The sequence below is a fragment of the Culex quinquefasciatus genome, chromosome 2, assembly GCF_015732765.1.
Source record: "Culex quinquefasciatus strain JHB chromosome 2, VPISU_Cqui_1.0_pri_paternal, whole genome shotgun sequence".
In the NCBI taxonomy this organism is placed as follows: Eukaryota; Metazoa; Arthropoda; class Insecta; order Diptera; family Culicidae; genus Culex; species Culex quinquefasciatus.
In genome coordinates this window covers 186,965,577-186,992,020 of record NC_051862.1, presented here as the reverse complement: position 1 = coordinate 186,992,020, position 26,444 = coordinate 186,965,577, and the positions used below count along the sequence as shown (strand labels likewise).

The following is a 26,444-nucleotide window of genomic DNA, read 5'->3' as shown; positions in this document are numbered from 1 at the left end:
ATTATCAATACCTAATTTTTTGTCAATTTTTTCCGCTTTGTAAATTTACTTTTGGCGAAATTTTCGGTTAAAAAAATACCAAATTATTTCTTACCTTACAAAAAGTTGAATTCTCAAAATAACAATATTTCACTCAATTTAAATCAAAATCTGGTTCCGGGGCTGTGATTTTTTTAAATAATGATGATTATTTCGAATAAATTGATATCATACAACATTCTGAAATTAATTTTTAATTCAAAATGCGATTGAAAATTATAATGAAACATAAAAATTTTACAGGTTAAAATTATCTTTTTTGACGTTGTTGTTTGGATATTTGGTTGGTGAGATATAGCCTCATGAAGTTAAAAATACTTTTGAAAAATTACTTTTCCTCATAAGCCTAAATATACCTAATTTTTCTTCTGACGGCATATTGGAATGTATAAATTTGATCGATTTTCAATGCTGTTAAAAATTAAACTGTTGTGAAATTTTCTGCTCTTTTGATAGAAACAATTTTATTTTTTCAAATCAAGCATTAAAATAATTGTTTTTTGTCAGTTTTGGAAAATTTATTTGATTGAAAAAAAAGAAAATTATAGATTTTAATTTTCAAGTATACAAAAAACTTCAAATGCCAATTTCACCCCACACCCCTCGTACGGAAAAACTAACAGAGCCAGTTCAGCCAGACGGCACCGGCGTCGATCGCAGTAGTGTACTTAACGTTAAGTGGAAAACAGCAGCAGAGACGTCGTCGTTGTCGTCGTAAGTCTGTCGTTGCTGCGCGCAGCGAGAAAATGAAGAAAATCGCCCCGTGCTTTCAGAACCCTGAGAACCGCGAGTGAGTAAGCACGCGTTTTTAGTGGATATTTATTTTTGTCCCCCTGGTTGGCCGCTGAATAAGAGTGATTTTTGGGGGAGATTTCTGTAGTGATGGAAGTAAAAGGCAAATTTTGATTGCGAAAAACGTGAATTTGGGCGATTGAATAATCCCAATCAAAGATAAAGGTGACGAATAATCGGGTTGAATTTCCCGGAAGACAGGAAAATAACAGTGCAAAAGTGTTCCACGAAAATAGATCCTCAAGGCAACAAAACGACATCACAGCTCACGAGCCAAGTGCTGCTGATGTCGTGTGGTGGCGGCGAACGGATGATTCATAAAATATATGTGGAGCAGGAAGATGGATGCGTGCTAGGTTCAATTTGGGTGACTGGTGAAGGAAAATCTGCGGAAAATTGTGCTACTTGCGCTACAATCGATGATGGAATAATTATTGCGAATAAATATAGTGCTTTTTGAAAAGTTTTGTGTCATTTGGATATGCAAATTATGGTCTATTATAATACGAAAAAAATATTGAACAAATAAAACAAAAGAAGTAAACTTTTTGCTGAAATAAAAGTTGTTCACAATAATGCCAAGAAAAGGAAAAGAGATTATAACATAAGGTTTACAGTAGTTTGAGATTGTGAAACACCAATAATCTATTTTAAGCAAGATAATTAAACTTTACAGATTGAGATTGATGAAAATTGCGTATTGGTAACCGATTGAATTTATTTAGAAATCCAAATTATGTTTTCTTATTATTGTTTCTTTGTTCATAGAAGCAACTAAATTAAAGCAGAAACTTGAAAAAAGTTTACCTCCTGTTCATATTTCCCAAGAATTTTGAATTTAACGGTTGAATGATTAAGCAAAATAAACTCATTGTTTGTTTGACTCTGTCATTTATCAAATAGTCTCTTTGCATTCAGTAGGGGAACAAGGAAATTATTTGCTTTCCTAATTTACCTAGCATGATTTGCATTATTTCTTCTGGTGCTTTGGAAACCTTTAAAATTTCATATGATAAATTTAATCAAACACAAATCTAGAGTTTTTTTTTCAAAAAAGGTCCTATAAACATATGAAACACAATAGCTTATAGGCCCTTCAAAATAATCTAGAAATGTACTTGGTAAATCACCAATCGTATACCACACTGCGCTACTAAAATCAATTAGTCACATAGCGGCACTTTTCTTCGCTGATCATCCAGCATGACCAACCAGCCAAGATGGCCACCACTAGTCATCCAGACAACCCGTCAGCCAGGCCGTGACATGAGAATGATGGGGCGAAGATTGACGGTTTCCGAAATTGTTCGCGAACATTTCCAATTTATTGCCTATGTTCGTAAGCTACGAATGAAGTTTTTGAAATGTTTGACATAAAAATGCTCAGCATAAATCATTCCTCAGTATGATTTTTAATCGATCATCTCTGACAGCAAACTTTTAAAAACAAGTTGAAAAAAGTGTCATACTCAAGGGAAACGCAGCCATTGTTGAAAACCGGTGTCTAATGGATTCGAAATCCTACCAGTCAGAGAGTGTGTCCCACTGTTGACATTTCTGCTCGGAAAACAACACCGCCGGAGAAAATTCACCCAAAACGAGAGTGCAACGATCTTCACGACTTTAACGACATGGCTTCTTGTTGTCGCTAAATATAGTGTAGGAGCTGCTGCCGGCTGGCTGGCTGATGCTCTTAACTTTAATTTACAGCCCTCCCCTTTTATATTTTGCTTTTGGAAACCCTCACGGTTGATGGAAAAAATAAAGTTCAACAACAAAACACTCGGCTAAAACTTTACATATAGTTTCTCAAACAAGACTTACGCAGTGAGTGGCTAAAATTTGATTCGAAATTCTTCTTATAGTAAGTAAAAGAATTTTTTTCACATGACTCGTGAAGAATCGGGTCCGCATTTACAAAGCCTCCAAAATCTTTCTTTAGAATGATATTTTAATGTTGTTGAGGAAAATAAAATAATAAAAAATGAGAACCTTGTCAAATCCCAAGCACAGCTCAAATTACTATTGTGTAATTTTTTTTTATTTCCCATAACAGAAACTGTTGGGACTACATAGATAAACAAAATTCAGAACTCTTAAAAGCACTTTCAAGTTCATTACTAGAAAATTGTTAACGACTTTTGAGCATTTTTGATGTCCACCTGATGATGCCTTTTTGAATAAAGTAGAGTGATAAAAAAGGAATATAAAAAAAATTAAGTATTATGGCAAAATAAAAAACGTTATACTGATTTTATGGCTTTTTATGTCAGTTTTGATCAGAAAATTTCATGAATGATTATTTTTTTTTATTTTAAATTAATTATTAGTTTCTGAGATATAGCTTGAGTGATATTTGGGAGATTTATAAGAAACTTAAATTTTGTTGATAAATTGTTTTTGAGTGGCTGTATCTCAGAACGAAAAGACCAATCTTCTTAATACCTGAGGCAAATATATCGGAAAGCGCCACATTGGAAATGAGCACTTTTTGAATTGAATTTTATGAGCCTTTTAAAAAAAATAAGGATCTTGTAGCAAATTCAGTTTTGTATACAAAATATCAATAAAACAATTAAATTCGATATTTTTTGTTTCATCAAGAAATTATAAGTTTATGGCAAATTATAATCATTCAGAGGCAATCTACTTCTCTGTGGCTCTAAAGATGCAATTTTGGGTCCTCTAAAACATATCAAAAATCCAAAATCAAGAAATAAGAATTTTGGAAATTTTAAATAAGTTTAAGGGAAAAACAACGTTATTATTTGGAGACTTGTACCAAACCACACCATTTTATTTTTTATCACTTAATTTTTGATAGTTTCATTTTGACCGAATTTTGCAACAGGAATATTAATTATTGAATACAATTTGTTAACTTTGAAAAGTGCTAAGCTTTTATAACCTCAAATTGCAATATTTGTGATATTTTCATCACATCATTGTCTGTCGTTCTAACACAGCGATTTCCCCCACGCAACCACAAGCCAGCACCCATAACAAACTGCATGTTTAGAGAGTTCTCTGAGTGAAAGGGATCTCGAGAGCATAAATACACATGTTCTCGCCGCCAGAGGAAGAACGCTTAAGTTTCACGCAAGATTAGCCCATAAGCGCGCGCTGTAGTTTATAGAGACGGTCGGGTGTGCCCAACTGTCACGTTTCGTGTGCGTCACCCAGCGTTGGAGTTGGCGTTTTTTTCGAATTCAAAACGGGAAGAAATTGAAAAATAAACTTAGAAAAAGCAGAGGGAGAAAAACCCTTCTAATGGGAATGTTTTGACCAGAATGCGACAACCGGGTGATTAAGGAGCGTTAATTGATTGGCAAATATTTGTAAATAAGTGGCGCGTGTTTGGGCTGATATTTGGGCTGATAATATGATGAGAATTTATGATGGTTACTTAGTTGAATTGTGTGCAGCGACGATGCGTTTTTTTCAGTGTTTAATGCAATGAGTACGATAAAATGCAAACGGAAAGCCACCCGCAGCAGGAAGGCGAACAAGCAGTGAAGCAGTCGAAAGTGACGACAAGATTGAAAACAGTGCTTTTAATTCAGTGCCACACGATAACCGAGTAAAATAAAGTTAAGCCAAGTAGCGTAAACGCGGTCACTCAATTAGCTTCGGAAGATAATCCAGATCTGCACCAAAGATGGAGAAAATTAATGTGCGACGAGTGCTCGTGCTGGCGGTGGCATTTGCCTCGCTGTTTCTCACAGTCATCGATGCCGTTAAGGGTAAGTGTGATTTAGTGTGGTATTTATCTTTAATTCGATTTACTACTGAATTTTAAGGTTGGTTGTCTATAAGAATGTTTCGCTTAATTGCTGGCAAAAAACTATTTAGGCAAAAAATAGCACAAAAAAACAAGAATTTTTTAAAATGAATAATGCTGTGCTAGATGAAAAAACGACCCTTCTGGGTTATTGCAGATTCGAAAAGTCCGCCATTCGATTTTTCATAAAACTCACTTTGACACCGAATTTCCATCTCATCACCATTTTAAACTGCAAATTATTGAAAAACTCGTCTTTTTCCGATGTTCAAACTCTAAGGGGCGTACCACCCCTCCGTCAGGAGATATCAAAAAAACGGACCTCGGATTCGTGATCAGGGACAAAAGTTAACCCTTAGAACAATTTTTATTTAGTGATAATAGGCTGGTACAAATATTTTTATAAGTTTTTGTCACACCCCCCCCCCCCCCTTCAATATTGGCCCGAAAAATCAGGGGGCAAAAAAAATATTTTTACAATAAACTTCAAAATTTCAATGAAAATTCAAGTGCAACCAGCTGAAATCAAATTAAAATACATTCTTCTGCGTTTAAAATCATTTTTAACATCTTTGGGTTTATTAAAAAATCTTAAGATTTTTTGAAAATCTCCGATGCAAAATCTTTTTTTTCGATACAATTTTTGTTTTTATCAGATCTTAGATTTTTTGAAAACTAATGATTGCAAAACAACTGAACTAGTGTAAAATGCATTTTAAAACACTTTTTTCATTTAAATGTGAAGACTATGGCTTGTTATTTAAATTTTTATATTTTTTTATTTTTTTGCCCCCCCTCCCCCTTGACCTCGGCCAGGGCCGAGGGACAAAAACTTTTTTAAATATTTGCATCGGCCTTACCAGGTACAAGTCCTTCTCTTAAATGCTTTTTTGTCCATTGAATTAAATTTGAAATATCTCTAAACATAAAAGTTACAGAAAATAAAGTTCACAAGTTTAAATTTCAACGAAACATTTTTTTTGGGGAAAATATTTGAAAATCTGTATAAAGAAAAACTATTTTCTTAGTGAGTTGGTGTCTACATCCAAGTTGTTTGTTATTATGAAGACTGTTCAAGAAAATGGATACACGGAAAAAAAATATAGGAGGATAAAAAGTGCAAGTTCACAAAAAAGATAATTCACTTTTTTAGCGGAAACGCTTATATTCTGAAGAGTATTGAAAAATATGTTTTGAATTATCAACATTTTTATACATTTTTATCTTTAGAAAACATATTTTAAAATTGCAAATAATTATAAACGAATGCCCAATAGGGTGACAATAAAAAATCGACATCAGGGATGATTCTGACTCGATTCCTTAGGCAAAAAGAAGTGACTGTGCCAATTTTGAGCAAAATCGGTTAAGATTAAGGTTTCTTGTCACCCTAATGACCTCTGCTTTTTACATTTTAATTTGAAAAAAGTGTCCGAATTTGTAATGCAAAACGGTGATCATGATTGTTTGAACTGATAGGACCTTGTCCCGCCCGTGTGGATCAATCGGACCGCGCACTGGATTCACAATCCAGAGGTTGCCGGTTCTAATCCCGCGGCGGGCGCTCTAAAATTCTTTCGCTTCGCTTCGCTAGGAGACGGTGATTTTAGCGGATTGCAGACTGGATTTTCGCCATGTGATGTGATGATTGTCCAAGCCCAAGTTGCCTAGGAATCGATAATTGGGTATAGAACCAATTCCACCTGAACCAGATTCTCACCACCATGGCAGCCGTCCATTGCCGGCCGCTCCCATCTCCACCGCGCACCAGGAACAAGGAAAGGGAATTGGAAGACGGGAAGTGTTGATGCTCCACTTTTTTAAGAGTATTAAGGGAAAATCTCCACGGTATCCTCAAGTAAGTTTCGCTTGGAGTTGGACGGTTTTTGGGAAGGTGAATGGTCTGAGGAGCCACCCTAGGCGAGTGGTAACGACCTTTGGCATTGTTGTTCGAATTCTTCGTGTGTGCTCATTTTTAATGGGAATACTTTCAATTCTTCTCATCTCTAATTGGATGAATTCTATCAGTCGCCCGGGCTATTTATAGCGAGGTATTTTGCCTTCCTCACTGAGGTAAGGCTATAATCCTGCTCTAAAATTGAACTTTTTATTAAAAGCTCGAAAACCCACCTTGATGTATACATATCGACTCAGAATCGAAAACTGAACAAATGTCTGTGTGTATGTGTGTGTGTATGTGTGTGTGTATGTGTGTGTGTATGTGTGTGTGTATGTGACCAATAATGTCACTCAGTTTTCTCAGCACTGGCTGAACCGATTTTGACCAAACCAGTCGCATTCGACTTGGTTTAGGGTCCCATACGGTGCTATTGAATTGTTTGAAGTTTCGATAAGTAGTTCAAAAGTTATGTATAAAAATGTGTTTTCGCAAATTTTGGAAGATGAATAAATGACAGTAAACTGAACCAAACATCATCATGTTATACATAGTTATTTAGGTAATTGAAAGACCTTTCCAACGAGTCCACAACATTGAAGATCTGGCAACCCTGTCTCGAGTTATAACCACTTAAGTGATATTTATGTACTTTTTTGTAGCCGGATCTCATTTAAATGTATGTAAACAATGTCCGGATCCATCATCCGACCCATCGTTGGTTAGGTAATCAAAAGACCTTTCCAACGAATCTACAACATTGAAGATCTGGCAACCCTGTCTCGAGTTATGACCACTTAAGTGATATATATGTACTTTTTTGTAGCCGGATCTCACTTAAATGTATGTAAACAATATCCGGATTCATCATCCGACCCATCGTTGGTTAGGTAATTAAAAGACCTTTCCAACGAGTCCTAAACATTGAAGATCTGGCAACCCTGTCTCGAGTTCTGACCACTTAAGTGATATTTATGTACTTTTTTGTAGCCGGATCTCACTTAAATGTATGTAAACAATATCCGGATCCATCATCCGACCCATCGTTGGTTAGGTAATCGAAAGACCTTTCCAACGAGTCCACAACATTGAAGATCTGGCAACCCTGTCTCGAGTTATGACCACTTAAGTGATATATATGTACTTTTTTGTAGCCGGATCTCACTTAAATGTATGTAAACAATATCCGGATCCATCATCCGACCCATCGTTGGTTAGGTAATCGAAAGACCTTTCCAACGAGTCCACAACATTGAAGATCTGGCAACCCTGTCTCGAGTTATGACCACTTAAGTGATATATATGTACTTTTTTGTAGCCGGATCTCACTTAAATGTATGTAAACAATATCCGGATCCATCATCCGACCCATCGTTGGTTAGGTAATCGAAAGACCTTTCCAACGAGTCCACAACATTGAAGATCTGGCAACCCTGTCTCGAGTTATGACCACTTAAGTGATATATATGTACTTTTTTGTAGCCGGATCTCACTTAAATGTATGTAAACAATATCCGGATCCATCATCCGACCCATCGTTGGTTAGGTAATTAAAAGACCTTTCCAACGAGTTCTAAACATTGAAGATCTGGCAACCCTGTCTCGAGTTCTGACCACTTTAGTGATATTTATGTACTTTTTTGTAGCCGGATCTTACTTAAATGTATGTAAACAATGTCCGGATCCATCATCCGACCCATCGTTGGTTGAGTAATTAAAAGACCTTTCCAACGAGTCTTAAACATTGAAGATCTGGCATCCCTGTCTCGAGTTCTGACCACTTAAGTGATATTTATGTACTTTTTTGTAGCCGGATCTCACTTAAATGTATGTAAACAATATCCGGATCCATCATCCGACCCATCGTTGGTTAGGTAATTAAAAGACCTTTCCAACGAGTTCTAAACATTGAAGATCTGGCAACCCTGTCTCGAGTTCTGACCACTTAAGTGATATTTATGTACTTTTTTGTAGCCGGATCTCACTTAAATGTATGTAAACAATATCCGGATCCATCATCCGACCCATCGTTGGTTAGGTAATCGAAAGACCTTTCCAACGAGTCCACAACATTGAAGATCTGGCAACCCTGTCTCGAGTTATGACCACTTAAGTGATATATATGTACTTTTTTGTAGCCGGATCTCACTTAAATGTATGTAAACAATATCCAGATCCATCATCCGACCCATCGTTGGTTAGGTAATCGAAAGACCTTTCCAACGAGTCCACAACATTGAAGATCTGGCAACCCTGTCTCGAGTTATGACCACTTAAGTGATATATATGTACTTTTTTGTAGCCGGATCTCACTTAAATGTATGTAAACAATATCCGGATCCATCATCCGACCCATCGTTGGTTAGGTAATCGAAAGACCTTTCCAACGAGTCCACAACATTGAAGATCTGGCAACCCTGTCTCGAGTTATGACCACTTAAGTGATATATATGTACTTTTTTGTAGCCGGATCTCACTTAAATGTATGTAAACAATATCCGGATCCATCATCCGATCCATCGTTGGTTAGGTAATCGAAAGACCTTTCCAACGAGTCCACAACATTGAAGATCTGGCAACCCTGTCTCGAGTTATGACCACTTAAGTGATATATATGTACTTTTTTGTAGCCGGATCTCACTTAAATGTATGTAAACAATATCCGGATCCATCATCCGACCCATCGTTGGTTAGGTAATCGAAAGACCTTTCCAACGAGTCCTAAACATTGAAGATCTGGCAACCCTGTCTCGAGTTCTGACCACTTAAGTGATATTTATGTACTTTTTTGTAGCCGGATCTCACTTAAATGTATGTAAACAATATCCGGATCCATCATCCAACCCATCGTTGGTTAGATAATCGAAAGACCTTTCCAACGAGTCCACAACATTGAAGATCTGGCAACCCTGTCTCGAGTTATGACCACTTAAGTGATATATATGTACTTTTTTGTAGCCGGATCTCACTTAAATGTATGTAAACAATATCCGGATCCATCATCCGACCCATCGTTGGTTAGGTAATTAAAAGACCTTTCCAACGAGTTCTAAACATTGAAGATCTGGCAACCCTGTCTCGAGTTCTGACCACTTTAGTGATATTTATGTACTTTTTGTAGCCGGATCTTACTTAAATGTATGTAAACAATGTCCGGATCCATCATCCGACCCATCGTTGGTTGAGTAATTAAAAGACCTTTCCAACGAGTCTTAAACATTGAAGATCTGGCATCCCTGTCTCGAGTTCTGACCACTTAAGTGATATTTATGTACTTTTTTGTAGCCGGATCTCACTTTAATGTATGTAAACAATGTCCGGATCCATCATTCGACCCATCGTTGGTTAGGTAATCGAGAGACCTTTCCAACGAGTCCTAAACATTGAAGATCTGGCAACCCTGTCTCGAGTTCTGACCACTTAAGTGATATTTATGTACTTTTTTGTAGCCGGATCTCACTTAAATGTATGTAAACAATATCCGGATCCATCATCCGACCCATCGTTGGTTAGGTAATCAAAAGACCTTTCCAACGAGTCCACAACACTGAAGATCTGGCAACCCTGTCTCGAGTTATGACCACTTAAGTGATATATATGTACTTTTTTGAAGCCGGATCTCACTTAAATGTATGTAAACAATATCCAGATCCATCATCCGACCCATCGTTGGTTAGGTAATTAAAAGACCTTTCCAACGAGTCCTAAACATTGAAGATCTGGCAACCCTGTCTCGAGTTCTGACCACTTAAGTGATATTTATGTACTTTTTTTGTAGCCGGATCTTACTTAAATGTATGTAAACAATATCCGGATCCATCATCCGACCCATCGTTGGTTAGGTAATCAAAAGACCTTTCCAACGAGTCCACAACACTGAAGATCTGGCAACCCTGTCTCGAGTTATGACCACTTAAGTGATATATATGTACTTTTTTGAAGCCGGATCTCACTTAAATGTATGTAAACAATATCCAGATCCATCATCCGACCCATCGTTGATTAGGTAATCGAGATACCTTTCCAACGAGTCCACAACATTGAAGATCTGGCAACCCTGCCTCGAGTTCTGACCACTTATGAGCCCTTGAGTGATATGTGTGTTTTTTTTGATCAAATTTGTGTCCAAATCCATCATATTACATATCACCCTTTGTTGGAAAAGAGTGAGGAAGGCACCAACCACATAGGTGGATTAAGTTAGTTTTTAAATTCAATTTCAACTGCGCTTGCAATCTTGCATGCAATCTGGTTTTTGCAATCTGGTTTTTTTTTTACGTTCTGGTGTTCAACTTGCATTCAATTTGACTCTTTGTCCGATTCTTGGATTCAACTATACCAGTTTAATTTCTCCTCAAGCTACCAATGCTCCACGGTTAAGTGGAAAGCATTTTGCTTGCCAATCCTAAGGACAGGGGATCGAACCCCGCCGTGAGCTACAAGTTTTTTCATTAATTCCAAATTCAATGAGTCCAGAACTTTCTCGTTGGGAGCAGATGGGTATCGAACCCAGAACCATTCGCTTATAAAGCGAACATCGTAACCATTCAGCCACGACCGCTCCCCGCGGGCGCTCTAAAATTCTTTGTGTAAATATGAGTATTCGGCGCCGTCGCTCCGTGCCATACTTTCATACACTTAGGAGCCCAAGGCGGCGAAGTCCTTGTAGATAAAAAGGAAGACACTAGTGGCCAACAGATATAAAGTCAACTTCGTTTTTGCCTTCCTCACTGAGGTAAGGCTATAATCCTGCTCTAAAATTGAACTTTTTATTTAAAGCTCGAAAACCCACCTTGATGTATACATATCGACTCAGAATCGAAAACTGAACAAATGTCTGTGTGTATGTGTGTGTGTATGTGTGTGTGTATGTGTGTGTGTATGTGTGTGTGTATGTGACCGATAATGTCACGCAGTTTTCTCAGCACTGGCTGAACCGATTTTAACCAAACCAGTCGCATTCGACTTGGTTTAAGGTCCCATACGGTGCTATTGAATTGTTTGAAGTTTTGATAAGTAGTTCAAAAGTTATGTATAAAAACGTGTTTTCGCATATTTTCGGAAGTTGAATAAATTGCAGTAAACTGAACCAAACATCATCATGTTATACATCGTTGGTTAGGTAATTGAAAGACCTTTCCAACGAGTCCAAAATATTGATAATCTGGCAACCCTGTCTCGAGTTATACCCACTTAAGTGATATTTATGTACTTTTTTGTAGCCGGATCTCACTTAAATGCATGTAAAAAATGTCCGGATCCATCATCCGACCCATCGTTAGTTAGGTAATCAAAAGACCTTTCCAACGAGTCTAAAACATTGAAGATCTGGCAACCCTGTCTCGAGTTATAACCACTTAAGTGATATTTATGTACTTTTTTGTAGCCGGAACTCACTCAAATGCATGTAAACAATGTCCGGATCCACCATCTGACCCATCGTTAGTTAGGTAATCGAAAGACCTTTCCAACGAGTCTAAAACATTGCAGATCTGGCAACCCTGTCTCGAGTTCTGACCACTTAAGTGATATTTATGTACTTTTTTTGTAGCCGGATCTCACTTAAATGTATGTAAACAATGTCTGGATCCACCATCCAACCCATCGTTGGTTAGGTAATCGAAATACCTTTCCAATGAGTCCAAAACATTGAAGATCTGGCAACCCTGACTCGAGTTATATCCACTTAAGTGATATTTATGTACTTTTTTGTAGCCGGATCTCACTTAAATGTATGTAAACAACGTCCGGATCCATCATTCGACCCATCGTTGATAAGGTAATCGAAAGACCTTTCCAGCGAGTCCACAACATTGAAGATCTGGCAACCCTGTCTCGAGTTATGACCACTTAAGAGATATTTATGTACTTTTTTGAAGCCGGATCTCACATAAATGTATGCAAACAATGTCCGGATCCACCATCCAACCCATCGTTGGTTAGGTTATCGAAAAACCTTTCCAACGAATCTAAAACATTGAAGATCTGGCAACCCTGTCTCGAGTTCTGACCACTTAAGTGACATTAATGTACTTTTTTGTAGCCGGATTTCACTAAAATGCATGTAAACAATGATCGGATAGACCTTTCCAACCCATCGTTGGTTAGGTAATCGAAAGACCTTTCCAACGAGTCTAAAACATTGACGATCTGGCAACCCTGTCTTGAGCTATGACCACTTAAGTGATATTTACGTACTTTTTTGTAGCCGGATCTCACTTAAATGTATGTAAACAATGTCCGGATCCATCATCCAACCCATCGTTGGTAAGGTAATCGAAAGACCTTTCCAACGTGTCTAAAACATTGAAGATCTAGCAACCCTGTCTCATGCTTTGACCACTTAAGATGCGACTTATGAGCCCTTGAGTGATATGTGTGTTTTTTGTATTCCGGAACTTAACGAAATCAGACGAAAATTGTGTCCAAACCCATCATATCACTTATCACCCATTGTTGGAAAAGAGTGAGGAAGGCACCAACCACATAGGTGGATTAAGTTAGTTTTTTAAAAAGAACTTGGAGAAGATGTTTTGTTTTGACTCAGTTTTGTCTCACTTCTCTTCAAAAAATATAATTTATTCATTGATTTTTCATGTATTTAAGATCATTTTTCGTGAATGATTTTAAATTACGAAGAAAAACGAAAATAATCATATTGTCACCTCTGAAAAAAAAAACACATTAACATGAAGCATAATAATCATTTTAACATTTCCAAAATCGAAACAATAGATCCAAGATTTCTGTTGAAAAATAACAGTTAATTAAGCCGGTGCAATTGTGATTCAACATCAAGTGGCTGTATCTCAAAAAAGCAGCAGTTAGATCAACTAAGTCGGTGCCAATTTTTACAGCTTTTAGAATGTGGTTTTTGTAAGGGCGTTTTTCCATAATTTATCATTTTCAAATTGGAAAAAATATCGAAAATAAAATATACAAATGCTTTTAACTTAAAAATTGTGCACTATATACAAAATACTACTGGCGGTTTGAAATGCATTTCCACGATGAACTATTCGATTCCCACACTCTTAACCATACAGATACCAACACTACCAATGTCATAAACAACACAGAAGTGCATGGATACACACTATGAGTCAATAAGCGCATAAAAATAAACACACAGAGCCAAACAGCATAAACTCGTATATATCTCCCTTATGAAAAAAACAGACCCTCTGCCACTGCATCCGATGTTATGCTAGAGCAGTTTTTCCCAACTAACTTTAGTGAATGAATGATGCGTCGATCGCGGCTGACGGCGCGCGCTCGACGGTACAAATTGTCGTCATCTTTTTATAGACCTGTGGGTGCCATATGTTTGGATGGGTTTTGTGTTGGCTGGTTGTAAAATTAATAATCTTTAATCGAGGTATTACCTTCAAGTGGATCGATGAACTCTTCCAAAAATTTCGTTGAATTACGAAAGGGTTTGTTTGGAAACTAACTTGGCTGTTCTAAACTAGAAAAATTACATCGGATTAGACCAAGATTCTACGTGGTCAAAATCTGTCCAAACTAACGCAGCACAAAACGACGGTTGGAATGCTTATTTTGATTTGGGAAAGCCTCTCTCGCCGTCGTTCCGAGTCGCACACGTGCGATCGAGCGGAATTCCCGTTGGCGTCGATGATTCAATCCATCAACGCGGTCGCGTCGGAAAATGCTAATCCAACTTGAAAAGGGAGCAAAAACATCCCGACTATTTATTTGTCGTTTTGGGGGAGCGCAGCACAGCTAATTTGTTTTCCGTTCGTGTTCTGTTTGTTTTGCAGTATCGTTTTACGGGGCCAGCCACATCGTGATGCCGCTGCAGGAAGCCAAAATATCCACAAACATTCGGCTGCGATTCCGGTCCCGGCTAGACAACGCGCTGATTCTGCTGACGGCCGGCCGGACGGACTACTCTCTGCTCAGCATCGATGGGGGTCGGATCCGGTTCAGCTTCAAGATTGATGAGTACCACACGGATGTAAGTGTGCATTCGACGCTGGTTTAAGATAAATTACGAGTTTTGCGCTTCTCGTTTGCAGCTCTGGTCACCTGTGACGCTGAAATTCAACGACTTGCAGTGGCACGACATCTCGATCTCGCGATACGCAGCCAACCTGACGATGCAGATCGATGAGTACTTTGCCACGAAGACACTTCCGTCGAACGTGACCGAGCTAAACGTGCACTTTGGAGTGTTCATCGGAGGTGTTGGGGACTTCTCCGCTCCGTACCTTAACCCTTTGGAGTACTTTAGAGGATGTATCGCTGATGTAGGTAGCGTTATCACAAATAAAAACCAACAATAATAACTCGGTCATTTTCGCAGATCTTCTACAACAACATCAACATCTTCAAGCGGGCTCGAGAACGCACCGGGCACGTCACCAACGAGCGTGTCTCGTGGATCTGCGCGCCGGAATTCGACGCCGACGTCACCACCCCGGTGAGCTTCCTCGATGACGAAAGTTATGTGATCCTGCAGAAACCCACGTCACGATCCGGTGATCGATGGAGCCTGGAGTTCCGAACGAATGAACCGTTCGGAATGCTGTTGAGCAACATTCCCACGAATCCGCGGTATGACTTTATGGCGCTGGAGATCGTCGAAAGTCAGGTGCGGTTGCTGGTTGGGAAAGGATCGAACGCTGTCGAGTTGATACCGGACAGGAATGTTTCGGACGGGAAGTGGCACAACGTGTCGGTTACCTACAGTCCGATGTTGGTTGATGTAAGTGGTTTTGTTTGAAGTTAATCGAATTTAAATTGACTGTCCTTCTATTACAGATAACAATTGACGATGTAACGAACAGTGCCACGTTCGCCAACGGTAGTAGTCAAATGATTGAGCTCGAGGAAGAGTTTTTCATCGGCGGGTACGATCTTAGGAAGAAGCGTAAAGCTTTCATGAAAGGCGCCCGTGCAACGGAATCTAGTCTGAAAGGTTGCATCAAAGATATCGTGCTGGACGATCATGCCGTTGGGTTCCCAAACTTCAAAGTGACTCATGGAGTTACGGTGGACTGCGTTTGGCGATACCCTTGCATCGAAAAGCAACCTTGCATTCCTTCCGGACAGTGCCACCATCAGGGAATCATTGATTTCATCTGTTATTGTGATCAAGCGTATTGCATCAAGGCGGATTATGCTGATAGCTACAAGATCTTCTCGCGGTCCGATTTAGTGCTCGAGAAGGAACTCATGATGATTAATCCAATGGAAGTGATGGAAGGTGGTATAGCTTTCCTCTCGCCCAAGTATATCGATGTGCTGTTCGACTTCACAAAATCAGGGATTCAGGAAGCTGGGATCATTTTCCACATCGTTCAACCCCCAAAGCACGGTAAGGTTACCATCCACTCGTATGGGTCGGAAAGCAATGCTTCTGCAACGCAGATGAAGTTTTTCTCCCACATCGATCTCACCACCGACAAGGTCAAGTACACCCACAACGGAGCGGAAAACTCCAACGATCACATGACCATCGATATGCAGATCGTTTCCGCGAATCGGAACCACCTGCCCAAGTACCTCGAGGGAAAGCATAGATTCGTACTGCACGTCAACGTAACCCCTGTAAACGATCCACCCGTATTAAGACTACCCTCAAACAAGCTTCTGCGAGTTACCCAAGGAATTCCGAAGACAATCGGTCCTGACTTCATACAAGCCGAAGATCCTGACAGTCCGTCAGATTCTCTCATGTACACGATTCTGATCAATCCGAACTCGGAAGCACAACACGGTCGCGTTGAGTTGAACGGCCGAGCTGTTGCTTCGTTCTCTCAATCGGATGTCAACAATGGACTCGTTACCTATTTGATCAACTCCCGAGGTTCGGAGGACTCTTCATTCGATCTCAACGTTCAGGTCTCCGACGGCATAGAAACGAGTCCGTCCAGTGCGATACGGGTATCTGTTCTACCCTTACAGTTGCGTATGATGAACAACACGGGACTGGTGTTGATACACAAATCCTCAGCACTGATTACACCACACAACTTGTCATTTGTTCCCAATTCCGAGGAAGATAATGTCGATATGAGATTCGACGTAGTTCAAGCCCCCGTTTACGGAAGCCTGCAAAAACTAAGATCCGTAGATTCTTCCTGGATATCCGTGGATTCGTTCAGCAGCAATCAACTCCTGCTCGGTCAGATTCGTTACCTGCACACCTCGGATCTTCCCCAGCACGACGAGTTCAAGTTCACAGTTACACTTGGTCCGGTAACTACACCCACGTACGACTTCAGGATTTCATTCACCAAACTTCGCATCGGAGTAGTTCGACAGAACAACATGTACATCAACACGAAAGACAACACGATTCGGGCGGACTACCTGTTCCACCAAACAACTCCAATTCCAACATTCGCCCGCAACATCATCTACACGGTCGTAAAGCCTCCCAAGTTCGGTATCATCTACGTTGAAGGACATCCGGAGTACGCTAAACCGGGAGATTCCTTCACCCAACAAGAGATTGATAAGAGCATCATCAAGTATCGAACGTTTCAATCGTCTTACGGTAACTTTATCGATACGTTTGAGTTTATAGTGTCCGTCCCGGAGTGTGACGACGTTCAGGGAAAGGTAGACTTCATATACAACCCACCGGATTATCTAGCCAAGCAGATCATCTACCAGAAGCGTGAGAAAGTTTACGTACATGAGGGTAACAAAACCGCTCTTTCACGAACGAACTTTGAAGTGCTGTTTAACAAGTTCAACTATCTGACGTTCAACGTTACGCACTACCCGAAGCACGGATCGCTCTGCAAGGTAAATCCGAGAACCTTCGAAGCAAAAGAGGTATCTTCGTTTACACTGCAATACCTGTACTTGGGTGACATCCACTACTGCCACGATGACTCCGAATCGACGCAGGATAGCTTCCGGCTGTTGATTCTGTCGGACAATGAGACCGATTTTCAGTTCGTTTGTGAGATCCAGGTTGAGATATCGCTGCTGAACGACAATGGACCGTACAGGGTGTTTGACAAGGTGTTCCATATCGTACGGGAAGAAACTAAGCTGCTGACTTCGGTGGATTTGAAGTACGCTGATCCGGATATTGAAACGCGGAGCACGGATATTGAGTTTCGATCGGTGACATGTACTAACGGTGAACTGTTCAGGAATGGCAAGCTGGTAGAATTCTTTACGCAGGATGATTTGGACAATAGAAGACTGATTTTCCAGCACAACGGAACTGATCAAGGAAAGCTATCGTTTATTGTTACTGATGGACTTTATGAGGTTCCTGGATCTATGGAGGTCGAAGCGTCGGATCCATTTTTGAAAATTAGAGAGAGCAATGCATCGATTGTTCAGGAAGGTCGAGCTGTCCTGTTAACTTTGGATGATTTAAGCGTGGATACCAATTTGAACGCCAAACCAGAAGACATCGAGTACAAAGTACTCAGCGACCCAAGCAATGGAGTTCTTAAGCTGTTCAAGAGTAGATTCAATGCAACGCAGTTGCAGAAATTGACAAACGCAACCACGACGATGAACTTTACTCAAGTTGACTTGATCGGTGAGCGATTGGTGTACTGGAATAGAGACGTTGCTTCTATGGATAAGATTAGGTATCGAGTAACGACAAAGGGCGTTTGGGCAGAAGGAGCGATAATGATCAGGATCTACCCTCCAGCTTACTGGGAACCGCTGCGAATTCGACGTAATCAAACGTTGTATGTGGAGGAGTCCACTAGTGTTATCATATCTCGGGATATCTTAGAGGTATGGAGATCCAGATCCTCATTTTAAAACTAAACTAATCAAAGTAATTTTCAGATCGTCCACCCAAACATTTCTCCTGGAGATATAACGTACCTCGTGAGTACCCAACCACAGCATGGATATCTGGAGATACAGTCAATCACCTCAGATGACGAGTACAACTCGAAGGTGTTCGATCAGTCGACAATCAACTCAGAAAAAATGTTCTACATCCAGGCTGGAGTCAATCAGTCGTTGGACTATTTCACCTTCGACGTCACAAACGGGATCACTTGGTTACGAGATCTTGTGATGAGAATCGTTATCATTCCGGAACATTTGTACATGCGAACCAACACGATAGTCGTGGAAGAGGGTATGATCCAATCGTTTCTATTATAGTTCCAATTTATCAATTGTTATAAATTTTCAGGAAAAAGCGTCAAACTCCAGCCGACCGACATGACACCCTACTCCGAGTATTACGTCGGAAAGATTCTCGAGTATAAAATACTGGACCATCCGCTGCACGGAAGCATCAAATCCGGTAAATCTTCCAAGGTAAACCGATTCACGCAGAAGCAGCTGGAAGCGGGCGTGATCACTTACATCCACAACGGAAGTGAAAACTCGTCAGACACGATACGGATAGTGGCGCTGGGCAGGAACAAGGAAAGCGTTCCGTTCAACTTGAACATACAGATCTTGCCGATCAACGACGAGGTGCCGCAGATCGTAACTAATACCGGTATGCACATGTGGATCGGCGGAAAGTCCATGATTCAGAGTTCGGATTTGAGTAAGTTACTAGAAACTGAATTTGTACTTTGAACTAATCGTATCTTCTTTTTTAGTGGTCCAAGACTACGACACGGCACCGGAGAACCTGACATTCTACGTGCAACAAATGTCCGGAGGATACGTCGCTTTGAAAGACAGCTACAGTCGTAAAATTCACACGTTTTCACAACAGGACATCAACCAGAATCTGGTTTATTTTATTCACGATAGCAGCAATCAAAACGGAAAGATCTTGTTCTACGTGACAGATGGAATCCACAATACTACCGAACAAATCTTGCACATTGTAACGAATCCCGTGGCACTTGAGCTGGTAAAGAATGAAATCTTGCACGTATTTCCGCTTACACGGAAGCAGATTCTACCGGATCAGCTGAACTACAAATGCACGGATGACGATCGAGACGTGAAGTATGTGGTAACGATTCCTCCTCAGATGGGACGGTTGATGTTTGAGCACATGGAACACGATTATACGAACGAAATCACCGAATTTACTCAGCACGATGTGGAGAATGGAAGGATCTTCTACGAGCACACTCACCCGATGGTTGAGCTGAAAACCAACGATTCGTTCTACTTTGACGTGACTGCTCCACTGTCGAACAGTTTGGTTGATCAGGTCTTCAGTATTGATGTATCAGTATCGTCTGGAGGACTTTTGCGATTTCTGCCAGTTCCCAGGATTACATTGGATGAGGGTGAATCTGGCCCAATAAAATTGGACTTGTCGAAGGTCCTCGAATATCTGGAGACTCGAGCTGGAATACAAAATCCCGAGTTGTACATCGAAGTTTACCCTCCAGCGCACGGTACGGTTGAGCTGGCGGACATGATTCCGGAGGTGAATCGATTCTCGCTGAATGATTTCTACACGAATAAGGTGATCTACAAGCATGATCACTCTGACACGGTGGAGGATAAAGTGTCGCTGGCAGTCTACCTTGTACCGGGGCATCTATTCTTGTGTAACATTACGATTCCGGTTACGATCAATCCCGTTAACGATCAGCCCTTCCAGCTGGTCACAGCTTCACCCCATATATCGGTTATTGAGGGAGAAAATCAAACCATTACTTCGTCGCAACTGCTGACTGAAGACGCCGATACTGGGCCAAAAGATATCATCTACGACGTGATTAGTGGACCAAATTTAGGTGTTTTGCTCAAGATTTCCGACGAAGGTTATCCACAAGACATAATTACCTACGGAAATCAATTCTCACAGGCAGATATCAATGAAAACAGGATCATTTACACGCACTCCGGGAATCCTCAATCGACCACGTTTTACTTCAAGGTTTCCGATGGAAAGTACAAACCTGCCTACGAGATATTCAACATCAAAATTCTACCGATCACCATTCTGCCAGGATTCAACAGTCAACCAATCATAGTCCAGCAAGGCACAAACCTGGGTGTTCTTGAGATAAAGCACGTTTCTGTGGAGACAAACGTTCAGAAATCTAGAATCGTTTATAATGTAACAAAGAATCCAATGGGAGGAATCATCATCTCGAATAATAAACCGGTACTGAAATTCACTCAGCGCCAGCTGGAAGATGGCCGGATCAACTACATGCAGACGGATATGGCTCGATCTAATGACAGCTTCCAGTTGGATGCCTTCATACCGGACACTACATCAGCGTGCCTGATTGATGTGAGCATGATAGTACAGCCATTTATTATCATTAATCCTATTACGATCACACCTGGCGAAAAGACTCGGCTGAGTTCAACGTTCATCTTTGATAATCCAGCCCAGCTCAAATTAAATCGCTACAATCCAAAAATCACTATTACGAGAAGACCAAAGTACGGTCGACTAAGGAAAATCGTTAGAAGCTCCGGATTGGACTACATCGAACAACCGAGTGACAAAGATATTCTTTCGTTTACCTATAAAGAACTTAAAAGTGGAGTCATTTACTACGTGGCGAGAAAGTTTAACCAGGACTTCCAGTCCATCAACGACAACTTCGAGTACACCCTCTCAACGAAAACGGCTCAACCCGGCCAAGGAACGGTCCCAATCGAAATATACTCCCCGTCGCGCAACTCCCACGACAACAACGACGTGGACATTGTAACAGCCGAGAGTCAGATACCGTACGATTACTTGATTGCGGGTTGCGCAGCAATCGCCACAATTCTAATCCTCGTAATGATCATCATCCTGCTGAGGTGCAGATCAAGCGGCTCCCCCAAAGACCACCCCGACAAAGATCATCCACCGTCGCTGCCACGTCCCCCGGACTTTATGACGCTGAACAACCGCATGTACACCCCGTCCGAGAATGATTCCCTCCCGGTGACGAACGCGTCCACCCCGTTGCCGATCATGAGCAGCATCCCGCACTGCAAGGTCATCCCGATCGGGCTCGATAACTCGCTGCAGCTGGACTCCGAGCCCGAGGAGGACATGATGGACATCCACGGCGAGTTGCTCCAGCACGGGAACAACCTCAACTATCCGTACGGCGATGAAGGGGACGAGTGGAGCTCATCGTGCGAGGTTGGTCCGGATGTGAACTACGCAACGGTTGCGCAGCAGCAGCAGTTGCTTCCGCAGCAACACCAGTTGCAGTCCGCGCAGCAGCAGCAGGCACAACAACAGCCAAACCCACTGCTTAGAAGGAATCAGTATTGGGTGTGATCTAGAGGGGAGTTAAACGCAATTTTGTACAGTACCGAGAGATTAAGGCCGAATACTCAAGTTTTTTTTTTTTTTCATCTGTAGTACTTATAACGTAACTTAACTCTTATGTTGCCATACAAGAAGATTTTACTTGATACTAATACTATTCTGGTGTGTCCTAATTTATAGTATTTACATAAAAACGAATATCAAATTGCCATGCAATTATCGAGATTTTAAAAACGCCACGCTTGTGCGAATTTATTCGAATCCTAGCGAATATCTACCTAGTTATTACTTAGTGCGAATGTAGAGGAGTAGCTACTCTGAACGAATAGACGGCTTTGTTCCATTATTGATGAATTGTAATTGTTCATTGGGTCGAAAAAAATACGTTTTATTTAAGGAACTCCTGAGTTTTGTGATTTTTTGCTGGAAAGAAATATCCTGCTACGACTGTATGGTGACTATCAAAACCTTGCTAAAATATGTGATGGATAAATTCTTTGTGATTGTTTGTGATGGGTATCTTAAACGTAATTTCAACGTGTTTTGACAAAGAACATTGTATAATACTAATCCTTAATCGAAAATCTAGTGGAGGGAATTGTTGAATTAAAACACTCACAACTATCACTGGGACAAGAATATTTGCATACTACCTAGTTCCAAAGTACCTTAGTCCACTCTCATAAAGACTTCACACTCTAAGTTCTCCTCAAATGCATCTTAGCATCAACGTATTCATAATTATTCTCAGTGGGAGTAACAACCAATCCGCCATTATCGTAAGCATAGTTATCCCTCCAAACCTCCGACGGCGGATATTGACTGTTCAGCGACGTAACCGTAGTCCGTACCGATCCATTTGCCTCCATTCCCATGTAGATGCTGGCCGGACTAACCGTGGCCACCGATCCCACCGCCGACGGAGGCAACGGCAGTGGACCATTGTGGCTGGTGCCTCCAGCGCTACCAACCGAACTCCGGGCGTTCAACTTGGGACTCTTGGTGTGCGGGTTCTCGTGGGTGTACTCCATCGCAGGTGGTGGGTTGGATTTTTCGTCCCTTCGGATGAGGCGCTTTAGCCGGGCACACGAAAGGTGGCCATTTTTGCGGGACCACTGGCCGATGATGATGGCCACCGTTACGGCAAGGAGAACGAGGACCACGGCGAATATGATGATCGTGGTGTACAGGTTGTTTTCCAGGGTGGCGATGCGTTGCAGAATTAGGTAATCTAGAATTGAGAAAAAGTTACAAATTTGATTACAGATAAGTAGGAATAATCAATTTTCGCGATTTTACGGCACCGAATCGTGTTTATTTCAATATATAATCCGTATAAGCAATTCTCTACGAAATCGGTCTTTTTTAGTTTTAATTTTTGTACTTTTTAATCTCGCTGAAACTTTTTTGGTGCCTTCGGTATGCCCAAAGAAGCCATTTAGCATCATTAGTTGGTCCATATAATTTTCCATACAAATTTGACAGCTGTCCATACAAAAATGATGTATGAAACTTCAAAAATCCGTATCTTTTGAAGGAATTTTTTGATCCATTTGGTATCTTCGGCAAAGTTGTAGGTATGGATAGGGACTACACTGAAAAAAAATGATACACGGTAAAAAATGGTGATTTTTTATTTGACTTTTTGTCACTCATACTTGATTTGCAAAAAAAAACACAATTTTTATTTTGTGATATGTTTTAGGGGAAATCAAAAGCCAACTTTTCAGAAATTTCCAGATTGTGACCGTGTTATGAATTTTTTAATCAATACACTGTTTTTTTCTTCAAAAAATCGAAATATGTATCGCAAAAATTGTTCATCTTCATTTTTCATTTTTTTTTTAAATCAAATTTGCAATCAAAAAGTACATTGATGAAATGTTGATAAAGTTGACCGTTTTCAAATTAAAGCCTTGAAAACGTAACTTTTAAGAAAATAGTAGTAGTTTTTCATTTTTTAAAATTAGTGCACATGTTTACCCACTTTTGGAAAAAAACGAAAAGCTGAGAAAATTTCTATATTTTACATTTCTGAACTTTGTTGATACGACCCTTAATTGCTGAGATATTGCCATACAAAAAGGTTCAAAAACAGGAAAATTTATGTTTTCTGAGTCTTACCAAACAACCCACCATTTTCTAACGTCGATATCGCAGCAACTAATGGTCCGATTTACAACGTTAAAATATGAAACGTTTGAGAATTTTTCCGATATTTTCGAAAACAATATTTTCAAAAAAAAATCAGGACTAAAATTTCAAAAGGGTTTAACATTCAATGTTACCCTTCCGGTATAAATATGATTAGAATTATAAACTCTAAACTATCATTTAGACAATTGTCTAATTTTGCATCTAAAACCAGTACACTTTTTTCTAGATCTAAAAAAAAACTTGAGAATGGACAATTTTCGGAAGTCACGCCAAAGAATTCTGCCAGCCATTTACAAAAATAAAACCCATGAATTATTTAAAAGAAAGTAACGGCGATATTTAAATGCTATTATAATATCTCTAAAGCCCTATTTTGCAAAAAAAATAATAATTTATAGGTACGTTGAAGACTACATTAAACAATAATTACAAAAAAGGTCAACTCTTTGTTAATGATTTAAATTTTAACGTTTGAAAATGTTTATACAGTGATTCCACATGAAACCAGATGGATCAACTTTTCTCTGAACTGAAAAAAGCAGCTTTTCTGAAAAAATTAAAAAATATCTTTTTAACGAAAATAAACGAAAAATTATTTTCTGAGAACCCGAACTCAGCTAGGACCCTAATTGCCAACCAAAAAAATGGGTCTGGCCAGGCAACTGGCTGATTTGACGTGAAATTGCTGTACACTGAAAGTCACCTACCCTTTTCAAGTTATTTAGAACTTATGCTATTTTTTAATTTGCAAAAATCTGCAAAAAAAGTGCAACAAATCAAGTTAAATAAACTCATACCATTTTAAATTGAATGCTTCTAATTATGTTGTCAGAATGAGCTGGCGTAATTGTACGGTCAATATTATACAAACTGTGAATCAGACACTTTTTTTGCACTCAGTATAATGTTAAATTTATTTGGGTAATTCTCCGCCAACTCACACAGCAGTTGCCCCGACCCCTCTTCGATTTGCGTGAAACTTTGTCCTAAGGGGTAACTTTTGTCCCTGATCACGAGTCCGAGGTCCGTTTTTTGATATCTCGTGACGGAGGGGCGGTACGACCCCTTCCATTTTTGAACATTTCAAAACTTTTTTTCATAAAATCGCGATAACTCGTGATTTTTATAAGCAAACCCCTTATCTCTATATACTAAAATTTTTGTAGTTGTCTGTTCTACAACTTTGTAGAACATTGTTACACTCTAAAAAATAACCCTGCAAAGTTAGAAAAAACAAGCAATTTTAAAATGAAAAATTTTGTTCTAAATGAAAAAATGACCCTTCTGGGTCAATGTTGATTCGAAAAGTACATTAAATTTCCCATAAAATGACATGTTCCAAAATTTTTTACAGTCGAGTAACGGAAAATGGGAGAATTTTTAAAACTTGTTTAGTGTTTTTTTCGATGAAAAATAGGTTTTTTCGGAATTCTGAGTACGCCATCAAATCGGGCGTCTAATTTTACATAAAAGTCCCATTGACATCAAATTTCTATCTCATCACCGTTTCAGGCTGCAAATTATTGAAAAACACCTCTTTTTTCGCATATTCAAAAATAGAAGAGGTCGTACCGCCCCTCCGTCACGAGATATCAAAAATCGGACCTCGGATTCGTGATCAGGGACAAAAGTTACTCCTTAGGACAAAGTTTCACGCAAATCGAAGAGGGGTTGGGGCAACTTTTCCTGATTTCGTGTGAGTTGGTAGAGAATTACCCATTTAGAAGAAAATTTGAATTCTAATGTAACTAATACCTTTTGTAAAAATCATCACTCCTCACAACAATTATAACAGCAATGATCTAAAGTTCTCCACCACTCACCTTTACACCTGCCGTTACAGTCCACCTCGCTGAACTCCGGCCTTCCGGCGGTACAAATCTGGCTGCAGTGCGCACAATTCGAACTATGCTCATCGCAGTACTCGTCCTCCTTGCACGGCTTGGTCTCGTTACAGAACTCCGATGCCGCACTGATCGACACTACGGTCAACGCCGCCAAGACCACCAGCCCAAGCCACACCATCGTTCTGGTACGAGCTAGCGATGACATCGTCTATGGTATTGCAAGTTCGCGATGACGCGTTCAACCTGTTGTGTTTGCTAAATCTCTAAACAACACACTTGCGCAAGGAATGTGGTGGCACTTTCGCGTGTCCCAAGTCACGATCCAACGTTAAAGTTGTTGTTTAGAATGTTTACTTGTTGGACGTGGTGTGTTCGGTAGAACTGGTTTTCCTTCTTCTGCATTCGATACCTCAAGGGTTTGTAATTACACCTTCGGCAGCTTCCCGTGGTTTCGTTCCCAGAAACTTGAGATGACTCATCGCTGCATGATATCCGCGGGTGACTTGAACGCCAATTTCTCCGTTTAAGCTTATCACGTTGGCAAACACACAGATTACACTATGGTTCAATTAGGTTCACCGCCCTGCACTAAGCTCGTCACCTGAACCGAACTTCAACTGCACGTCCAACCCACTCTCCAGCACATAATTGACTGCGTAGATCACCGTCGCCTTCCGCGGGGGACTTTTGGAATTCTTCCCAGTCCCAGCCGAGCAGTCGTGACCGAGGTGAGGCTTTAGGCTGGACCAGCTATAGGTT

General features: G+C 40.2%; 2 protein-coding genes across 4 annotated transcripts in view; one reads left to right on the top strand and one right to left on the bottom strand.

Moving 5' to 3' along the window:
* The window catches only part of LOC6031181 (chondroitin sulfate proteoglycan 4), a 24,576-nt gene extending 2,495 nt beyond the window's left edge, over nucleotides 1–22,081 (top strand). The window contains exons 1-9 of one of the 3 annotated variants that reach the window (XM_038252463.1): nucleotides 765–829; nucleotides 4,257–4,574; nucleotides 14,291–14,487; nucleotides 14,549–14,779; nucleotides 14,836–15,237; nucleotides 15,294–18,251; nucleotides 18,306–18,606; nucleotides 18,664–19,029; nucleotides 19,085–22,081. In XM_038252463.1, coding sequence (XP_038108391.1) covers nucleotides 4,490–4,574; nucleotides 14,291–14,487; nucleotides 14,549–14,779; nucleotides 14,836–15,237; nucleotides 15,294–18,251; nucleotides 18,306–18,606; nucleotides 18,664–19,029; nucleotides 19,085–21,690 — 7,146 coding nt within the window. In that variant the 5' untranslated portion in view covers nucleotides 765–829; nucleotides 4,257–4,489 and the 3' untranslated portion in view covers nucleotides 21,691–22,081. Of the gene's footprint in view, nucleotides 1–764; nucleotides 997–4,256; nucleotides 4,575–14,290; nucleotides 14,488–14,548; nucleotides 14,780–14,835; nucleotides 15,238–15,293; nucleotides 18,252–18,305; nucleotides 18,607–18,663; nucleotides 19,030–19,084 lie in introns of those variants that run through there. The other 2 variants (XM_038252461.1, XM_038252462.1) reach the window with 2 other exon arrangements.
* Nucleotides 22,045–26,444, bottom strand: LOC6031182 (protein grindelwald). Its single transcript, XM_001841972.2, has 2 exons — nucleotides 25,662–26,444; nucleotides 22,045–22,912 (listed from the first exon to the last, which is right to left on the bottom strand). Exons 1-2 carry the CDS (start codon nucleotides 25,888–25,890, stop codon nucleotides 22,380–22,382), a joined length of 762 nt encoding a protein of 253 aa, XP_001842024.2. The 5' UTR covers nucleotides 25,891–26,444; the 3' UTR covers nucleotides 22,045–22,379.

What these genes read in the sequence shown, in the direction of transcription:
- LOC6031182 (XM_001841972.2), bottom strand. Translation starts at nt 25,890, where the DNA reads ATGTCATCGCTAGCTCGTACCAGAACGATGGTGTGGCTTGGGCTGGTG. An exon ending in CTGTAACGGCAGGTGTAAAG is followed by an intron (nt 22,913 to 25,661) that starts GTGAGTGGTGGA and finishes TCTCAATTCTAG; the next exon opens with ATTACCTAATTCTGCAACGC.